General features: G+C 39.5%; 2 protein-coding genes across 2 annotated transcripts; one reads left to right on the forward strand and one right to left on the reverse strand.

The window, feature by feature from the left end:
* Positions 1–1,117: 1,117 nt before the first annotated feature.
* On the reverse strand, positions 1,118–8,923 carry LOC147619318 (fe(II)/2-oxoglutarate-dependent dioxygenase 4-like). Its single transcript, XM_086773428.1, has 5 exons — positions 8,671–8,923; positions 3,546–3,569; positions 2,193–2,394; positions 1,576–1,891; positions 1,118–1,407 (listed from the first exon to the last, which is right to left on the reverse strand). The coding sequence occupies exons 1-5, from the start codon at positions 8,921–8,923 to the stop codon at positions 1,144–1,146; spliced, it is 1,059 nt and encodes a 352-aa protein (XP_086629554.1). The 3' UTR covers positions 1,118–1,143.
* Positions 3,677–6,350, forward strand: LOC147619319 (uncharacterized). Its single transcript, XM_086773508.1, has 5 exons — positions 3,677–3,705; positions 3,788–4,595; positions 4,673–4,872; positions 4,965–5,233; positions 6,021–6,350. The coding sequence occupies exons 2-5, from the start codon at positions 4,053–4,055 to the stop codon at positions 6,023–6,025; spliced, it is 1,017 nt and encodes a 338-aa protein (XP_086629634.1). The 5' UTR covers positions 3,677–3,705; positions 3,788–4,052; the 3' UTR covers positions 6,026–6,350.
* Positions 8,924–9,417: the final 494 nt, after the last annotated feature.

Consider the following 9,417-nt stretch of genomic DNA (forward strand, 5'->3'; position numbering starts at 1 on the left):
ATGTATGTATGTATGTACATACATACATACATAGAGTTGTATATACTATATATATGTATATATGTATGTACATATATATGTATATGTATATATGTAGGTAAGTAGGTATATATGTGTATACGTGTGTATGTGTGTATGTATGTGTATATATATATATACATAGGGGTACACATATATATATACACTACATACATGCATACATATATGTAGGTATGTATGTATATGTATTTTCTATAGATTTATACATATATATACACTACAAACATACATACATATATACATATGCACACACACACATACACACACACGAACACGAAAACGAGACACACACACCCACATCTATATTTATGTATATGTGTAATGTGTGTGTATGTATATATTTACATATATACACTACATACATGCATACATATATGTAGGTATGTATGTATATATGTATTTTATATAAATTTATACATATATATACACTACAAACATACATACATATATACATATGCACACACACATACACGAACACGAAGACGAGACACACACGCCCACATCTATATTTATGTATATGTGTATGTATGTTATGTTTACATATATACATATATAATACACACACACACACACACACATACATATAGACATGTCTATATGTATGTATGTATATACATATACATATAGACATATATATGTGTGTGTGTGCGTGTGTGTGTGTGTGTGTGAGAGAGAGAGAGAGAGAGAGAGAGAGAGAGAGTCACTTCACTACTGATTTAAGTTCAAATTTAGGGGGCAAAGAGTGTTTTTTTTTCATCGTTCCTTTGAAAAAATAGAGGAAAACTAACATAAACCTCTATGTGCTTTTTTTAAACTATTTTACATAGAGAGTCTTCATGCTTTTGGCAATGTTTTTTTAACATTCTTCCTTTCAAAAGATAAAGGAAAACAACATACATCTTTGTGATTATTTGTTTCCTATTTTACATAGAGAAAGGCTTGATGATTTCAACCATAATCTACTACCTATATAGGACAAAGGATGGCCTAACATAAAACTCTATATGATTATTTTTTCCCTATTTTACAAAGAGAAAGGCATGATGAGTTTGATCATAATTAAGTACTACTATGTGTACATTCGTAAGAAAATGGAATTCTTTGTTACTTGGGGGGAATGGATTGATGATCCCTACTAAATTCGAGATTGGACTTGCCATTTAGTCCTTTACTTAATCCATTCTTAAGATAGTCACTAAAAATAGTTTCTTTGTATGTAGTTGGACTTTCATCACTCACAAACTTGTCTAAAGGTCCCACCTTTTCATGCTCACTTGGACCATAGAAACAAGCAATGGATATTCTTGGTTTCTTTAGGTTTGTGACAACTCGATGTTCGACACTCTTATAGTGTGCATTTGTTAATATCTGTGAAAGAAGATAAGTATAAGAACATCATTACATCACAAATGTCTTGTTGTGTTAAAGTGGTTGTAATACATGCAATAGAATGCCATTCACCCACGTAAAATATGTCTACAAAATCTTATTTAAGTGGCTTTTAATGCTTATTGCATGGCATGCATCAAAACGTACCTCAATTTGGTCTCCCAAAAAGACAACAAATGAATTTGATATACGATTCACATTGACCCATTCATCTCCTTTTCTAACTTGCAATCCTGGCACTTCATCTTGCATCAAGATTGTGAGTGATCCAAAATCCGAATGGGAACTCAACCCAAGTGTAAGCTCTGGCTTCGGACAAGCAGGGTAGTAATTGCATCCCATGGTTTGTCGATAAATATGCTTATAAAAGGCCTTGGCCTCCAATGCCAAACTTGCAAAAATTGCTCCACATAGGATGTGTGCAACGGTAGCCATTTGTTTATGAAAGTCTAATATAGGGGCCCTGGGAGTATGAACAAATGATGATTCAACAACGTCCACCAAGGGAGTTCCGAAGACATTATAAAGGGCGTAATTGTAAGTACATATGATGATTCAACAACTTTAACGTGTAACATGATACAGGAACACCGACAAGGGGGTACAAGCCATAATAAGGAAACCTTCAAGACTCTTATATTGATCCTTGAAAATTCGTTTACGTGAAAAATTAAGCTATCAAAATGGAATAGATGAAATGCTAAAGACAAGCTGTAACAATGTATATTGGAAGAGAGGATCTTTTTTTGTGTCCAAAAACTCACCTTAGAAAGTCTGGTAGCAACTTGACATCCATGGTAGGGGAAGGTTTGAATCCTAAGGTGTCCTTCCACTCTCGAATTCTTTCGTGGGTAACAAAGCCAGTGACGAAGCTCAATGGACAAGATGGGTCTTCCGAGATTAATCGCATTTTGTCCTCGGTTGGCAATGCAAAGAAGTCGGCAACAGCACCCCAAAGTTGGCTGACTGTAGTTAGATAACGGGGTGATTGCCAGCGTGGAGGTTTTTTCCAGCTTATGTGGCAAAAACGAGCGTGGCCACGCTGGCAGCTACCACGCTGGCAGCGTCCAATTCCTGCTTTGAATGCGCCGCATAAGCTGGACGCTACCACCAACTTCCTCCTGCGCACCATGAATCATGGCGATAACCCCCAAATCTAACTACTGAGGGTGAAATGGTCGACTCTCTGCCGTATCTCCTGGATACCGGCCTCCATTTCCACAGACATGGTTCTTTCGAGTGATGGGCCTTTCTCCAGGTCTTCCCCTTCGTCCCGCTGAAGAAGAAACTGCCACTGCTGATCGCTGTCTTCTGTTTCATGATTCTCAGTGCTCTCTTCTACAACGGCCAGACCATGATGTGCTGAGCTCTTCTCTTGTTGCAGCACTGAGACAGGCACCACTGCCTTTGTCTTCATCTTCCCCAAAGGACTTGTGCACTTCCAGCTCAACGTGGGCGGCAACGAGCCCGCCGTGGCTATTTCCGCCCTCACCAGCCAGAACCCCGGCACCTCGCAGGTCGCCAAGGCCGCCTTCGCATCCAACCCGGCCATCGATGATGCGGTCCTGGCCAAGGCCTTCCAGATCAGCGACGACGAGGAGGTGGAGCATTTGAGGGACGTCATTCGCAAGACCTAGATTAATATAATAGGTACTGATCGAATAAGCATTCGCTAAACCGTTACTAACAGAAGTTATATCAATTAGCTACTAACAGAGCAATGCTTGGCCACGACGGCAGCTTGCAGCACCCGCCACACAGCCTGCACAGCGGCTGCCAAATTGTAACTAAAATGTATATAAATTTGAAGGTTTTGAAAATCGATACTTAAATATATACACGTAAAACTGCAAATTTTGCAGTAATTCATTGTAACTGTTCACAGGTTTTCGTGAAGACTGCGAAGGTCGCCTGCGAAAATTGCTGTGAAGGTACTGGAGTTCCTGTTGAAAGAAGCAGTTCCTGGCTGAAGTGACCAGCATAGGTCGCACCAGCTGGTTTATTTTAGCTCATTTAGCAACAATCGATGGGCACCCCTGTTCCCACGCATGGTCTTTTTGATGTTTCCGGAATACAATGGAGACTGGTACACAATGAAAGGTCGAAGTACAAAGTGCAAAGGGAAGCTCGTATTCCATGGGCTGATGTTGGCGAGTTTGTGAACAGAGAAGCACAAAATCCTGACTTCCCTACAACGTTTACGAGGTACTCCCACCATCATCGCACACCAGGCTCGCTAAAACGGCCATTCAAGGATTCATGGCTTGAGAGCACCATGTAAGTGTTTATTTTCCATTACCTTATTTAAATGATTAGCATGCAAGGCTTTAGACTTATACCCAATTATCATTGCCAATAGATATTGGTGTGCTTTTGGGACACGTTGTGCTTCCAAACGTGTATGCCATGTGCATGAACAATCGGGTGGAAAAGATGTAGAGTGCAAGAGTAATGTGCATGAAAATGAGCTTGACGATGGGGAGTTACATGGTTGTCCTACCATCAATGAAGACACCGTAAAAGCCCCTACCAAATTTAATGCCAATTTGATCAAGAAAGAGACTAAGCCAAGGCGGCCACCCAAGGCAGCAGGACAGCGCATTCGAGGGTGTCAATGCCATTTCATGGTGAATCGTCTATACTTGGATCCTAGCATGGCAGTTATATCTTATATTAATCCCTTTCACACAAATAAAGAAGATATCATCTGCCATGGGGAGCCTTGTAAGAATGAGGGAAACACCCTTCTTCTCCTCTCTCCATGGATTTCATTGGAAAAAAAAGTTTGGGTTTCTAACTTGTTGTTCAAGGGCTTTACTCCACAACAAGTTTTCGATGCACACATTCAAAGTTTGCATATACGACAAAGCAAAGAGCCCAAATGTCCAATGGTGAGGGATGACTACTTATTGCTCCAAGATATACTCAATATTGAAAGGAAACATGCTATGGAGACATATCAACTACATGATGATGATGCAGAGAGTACAAGGCGATGGTGTACACAAAATGCGGATATGATATTTGTTTACCAGGAGCAAAATCTTCAAGTACAGAAGGAATTCTTTTTAGGGATCCAAACCCCATGGCAAAGAGAGATTTGTGACAAGTTCGGAAATGGAAATTTGTTGGCTATGGACTCCACATTTGGAACGAACAAGTACAAGGTATGCTTCAATTCTTGTCTGTTTTTTGCCATGTTCAAGTCAAGGTACTTGTACTTACTATACCATTAATGATGTAGTTCCATTTGTATACAATTCTCGTATTTGACACACATCGCAATGGCATCCCAATTGCGTGGGTTCTTGCCTCAAGTGCCACCTTTGAGGCTGTGCGATATTGGTTGACAAAGTTTCGAGATCGCATGCTTGATCACCATAAATCGTGGCAGCCAAATGCTTTCATGGTGGATGATGCGGAGAGAGAAATTGATGCACTAAGGTAATTTTCCTAACATAATGCATGGTGCTTGCACAATGCTTTATGACCATTGCTTGGATTTATACCCTCAATACTTGGATTTGAACTCGTAGGGTCGTTTTCAATTTGCCGGTGTACTTGTGCTTATGGCATGTACGTAGGTGTTGGCTAAAACACCTCATTCGAAAGGTGAAAGATTGGCCGACACGTGCAGCCATGTTTCGGATGCTTGGTAACATCATGAATATGCGGGGAGGGTCCTCGTCTTCATATGAGCTCACCAAGGATGAAGCTAGGGAAATGATATGCAAGTTCAAGGAAGATTTTCAAAGTGAGAAGGAGTTCCTCCACTACTTTGAAATGCAGTGGCAGCCTAAAATAGGTGACTATGAGCTATTTTTCTTGCTTCAATGTGTTCCCAATGTGTTATGTTCTCTTATGGTCATATATGCTTACAAGTCTTCATTATGTTAGACATGTGGGTGCGTGCGACAAGGACATTGCCACATTCCAATCAAGACACGAATGGTGCAATCGAGGCGTACCATGGAGTTTTGAAGTACAGATTTCTAGGATCTTCTAGGAAAATGGTGGGGCGTCGAGTGGATTGGCTTCTTTACAAGCTAACCACAGCTTGTGTACCTCATTATTGGTACATACAAGTTGTGAAGGAAGGGGGATTTAAGAGAAACAATGCCATTGAGAAGATAGTGGAGAGCTCGCGTGAACGAGCTCTCAAAATTCCAGATGATTATGTGTCATTCATTGGTAGCAACATGAAGGCATATGCTTATGTTCGAAGCCTCTCCAATCCAAACCAAGTGTACACTGTCTACAACTCAGATTGTCAATGGGCATGTTGTACATGCCATTGGTCCGAGCTTGGCAACATATGCAAGCATCAAATCAAGGTGATGCTCATGGCCGGTGTTCAGGAGCAAGGTATGGTGTCACATTGTGTGAGCATGTATGAAGATAGTGCCTTGGAGATGGTCCCGAGGAGACTGCTTGAGATTAAGCCTGATGACCTCAACATCGGAGTGCCACTTGAGGATGATGCGAGCTTGGAGGAAGGGCACAATTGTGAGGCTGCATCTTCAAAGTCTACGAAGAGGTCAAGCTTGAATCATTTACATGACACTTTCCAACAACTTGTGGATTTTGTGCAGGATGATGCCGAGCTTATTCATGAGGCTACCACTAGCATGAAGAAGACACTTGGGCAACTACATACATTGAAAGCACAAAGAGAGGAGGGCATTGAGCTTGCAAAGTCTTTTGTACGAACTAGAGATGGCTTTGGGAATAGCTTGAAGAGAGCAAAGTCTTTCATTGAGAAAGGGATCAACAGGAAGAAGCGCAAAACAATGGATGGCAATCAAGTTGGCACCTCCTTCATTGCTACAGTTAAGGGTAGACGCCCCTCCATGCAAGCCAAATTGGATGCACGTGCAGTTAAAGAGTCGATGCAAGCAACAATCGAGCTAGAGGGCAATGACGCCCAGATTACATGATAACCATTGTATCATGAAGCCCATATTACATGAAGGTGGATTTTCAAATCTATATAGGCTCTCTATTGTGATTTACAAATTGTTGTTCTAAGGTTTGGTAATGTACAATGTAGGCTCTCTCTATCTCCCTTGTCTACATTCTGAAAATTGAAAACTGATCTGAACCATAAAAATGAAAACTCAAAATGTCAAAATGTCATCAAAAAAGTAGGGTCTTCAAAATGTCATCCAAAACGTAAACCCCATGGCAAAAAGTACATAATGTCATCATAATGTCAAAATGCCATAAATGGAGATAGGCAGCCCTTAAGCTCATGTGTTCTTCCCTAGAATAGTCTCCACAAAAGCGTCGTCGTTCAAATCCAAGCCTTCATTCACATGAGGTTGTGAATTTCAATATAAGTAAATTTAAATTTCAATATAAGTAAATTTGAATTTCAATATAAGTAAATTTGAATTTCTCCTTTAATTATAGTAATTATAGGCATATGCTTAACATATACATATGTTTTTTAAGTTTGTTTGGTGGTAGTATAAAAAGTGCATGGTTGAAAAGAAAGACCCTTTTGCACTGAGTCATTGACCTAGTAGATGGGATACCAATATTGTAGTTGACAAACTTGATTATTACGAAACTATTCAAAAAACGTCTTAGGGGTTGGAGTTAGAACATTCAGCTAATCTACCTTTGATGTCAAATGGTTCAAAGGGGTTGGAGTTAGAACATTCAGCTTATTTACCTTTGATGTCAAATGGTTCAAAGGTGGTGTGTGGAGGTGTTGAATATCAAAATGGTGGTATGTTATACAAGTGACTCCTCTATCAAATGGTGGTATTTTATATAAGTCATTCTTTTATCAAAATGGTGGTATATCTATCAAAATGTGTCTTTCAAGGTCAAGATGTTGAGGAGACATTGGAGGACGTAGAAGTGAACCATGACACATCATCAACCATTCAACATGACAATGAGAATGGCCATGTTTAAGATAAATAAGAACCATAGTGGAGCATAAGCAAGCTTGCACCAATATTGCATCATCTAGTAGTGAAATAAAACTTTTATAGACATCGATGATTAGTCAGGTGTTGAAAATAATCAATTAAATTCCTTTATTTGATTATTAATTAAATTCCTTTAATTCACTCACTGCCACGTGTCAAACCATATCCACTCTAAGGTTTTGGCCCCCATGTATGCACTTTAGTTTTTTTCTAAGGTTCTTTTCTCTCAATAATTAATTAATGGGAAATAGAAATTTTGGTCCCATATTGGCTTAACAATGGTTCTATTGATGGGACAAGTTCACATAGCCCTTTCACAACCTTTTGTTGAAAATCAACAAAAAGAACAATCTAATGGCAAATTTTGTAGTTTTTTAAAACTACTTCTGATATCATTTAAACTTTGAGTTTTTCACTTGTGTTGTAACATTTAACCCCATGATGACCCCTTTATTTCTAACTTTTTACTTTAGTTGATTTTATTTCTAAATCTTCTTTTGTTATTTACTCTTCCCACTAACCACTCTTATTAATTAAATGTTTTATTTTATTTTTCATTGATCTCTCTTATTTATTAACCATTTTATTTTACATATTTTTTTAAAAGGGTGCATACTGCTTACATTGCTGTTTTTTTCTTACTACAAATAATTTAATGTTTTTTAATTCCTCAAACTAGTAGATTGCTTTTTTTTAAACAAAATTCCTTGAGAAGAAAAAAGACAAAAGAGCTAATTAGAAAAAAAAAAAGGGGTAAAAAGAAAAACCAAGAAGGAAAAGAAAAAGAAAAAGAAGAAAGAAAAAATGAAATAAAGCTAAAAGAAATTGCAAGCGGTCGGCAGCAAGCTTAGCAGCAGTGATGGCCGGCGTAGCTGAGCAAGCAAGGCAGCGCTAACAAGCAAGGGAGGTGTGGTGGCGTGTAGGGGTTTAGCATGAAGAGAAACGGCGGTGCGGCTGACCGGAGAGGAGGAGTGTGAAGACACGGCTGTGTGGCGGGTGCTGCAAGCTGCCGTCGTGGCCAAGCAAAGGCAGTGGTGCGCAGGAGGAAGTTGGTGGCAGCGTCCAGCTTATGCGGCGCGACACCATGATTAATCACCTTAATTACATCAAAATGTAATTCAAAAGTTGGTTTTCTAAGGTAGTCTCCTGCAGCTTACTGTTGCAGAATTTAATGCAAAACGTTGGTTGTGCAAGGTTGGCTCTTTGATACTATGAAAGCAAGCTCCTGCAGCTTACCGTCACAGAAAGCCAATATTTTGGGCTCTTAATGAATGCAACGTATGGGCAGTTGCAGGGATACTGGTGCTTTTCAGTACCTGAAAGATGCCCCACTCGACGCAGGCGAGCCCAATTTCTTTTGTAATTTGGGCCCTGGCTTGTCCATGGAAGTTTGCAAGGTTAATAATTGGCACTTGAAGGGTGCAGTTAGCAGTCTCGGAGAGGCAAGGCCTCTCCTCGGGTGGGCGTATATACTGGGCAGGCACATGCCGAAGTCCCGAATCTACAAGCTCCTTGATGCTTCGAATCTGAGGTGGCTCTATATATTCAACCATTGTGTGTGTGAGAGAGAGAGAGAGAGCGCGAGCGAGCGAGAGCGAGCCAGCTAAAAGGAAGGATTAATATGTGCGAGACACAGAGAAGAACAGAAGCCATCCAGATACTTCAAATTTACACATGATGAAGTACGTTTAAATACTATGAACGGCTTTGTTCTTAACTGCATTAGTATTGGACATGTGCAAATAGACCTAATAAATTACTATGAACGGCTTTGTTCTTTATTGCATTAGTATTGGACATGTGCAAATAGACCTAATAAATTACTCGCGTACAAAAATCAATAAACAGTAGGATATAATTGGAGAACAAAATGCTTCTAGAAAGGGTAGATATAAGTATTATGAGAACCAATCATAATTTATGCTGGAAATTTTAGGAATGCTTGATCTTAATCATGAAATAAAGTCATTTTCATTTCCAATTGTCAAAGATGCTGAAACCCATTTATAAAACCTTTTGAAAAATGGAACACACAAACATGCACCTT

The sequence above is a fragment of the Cibotium barometz genome, chromosome 33 (assembly GCF_041138505.1).
Source record: "Cibotium barometz isolate CiBa-2024 chromosome 33, ASM4113850v1, whole genome shotgun sequence".
Lineage (NCBI taxonomy): Eukaryota > Viridiplantae > Streptophyta > Polypodiopsida > Cyatheales > Cibotiaceae > Cibotium > Cibotium barometz.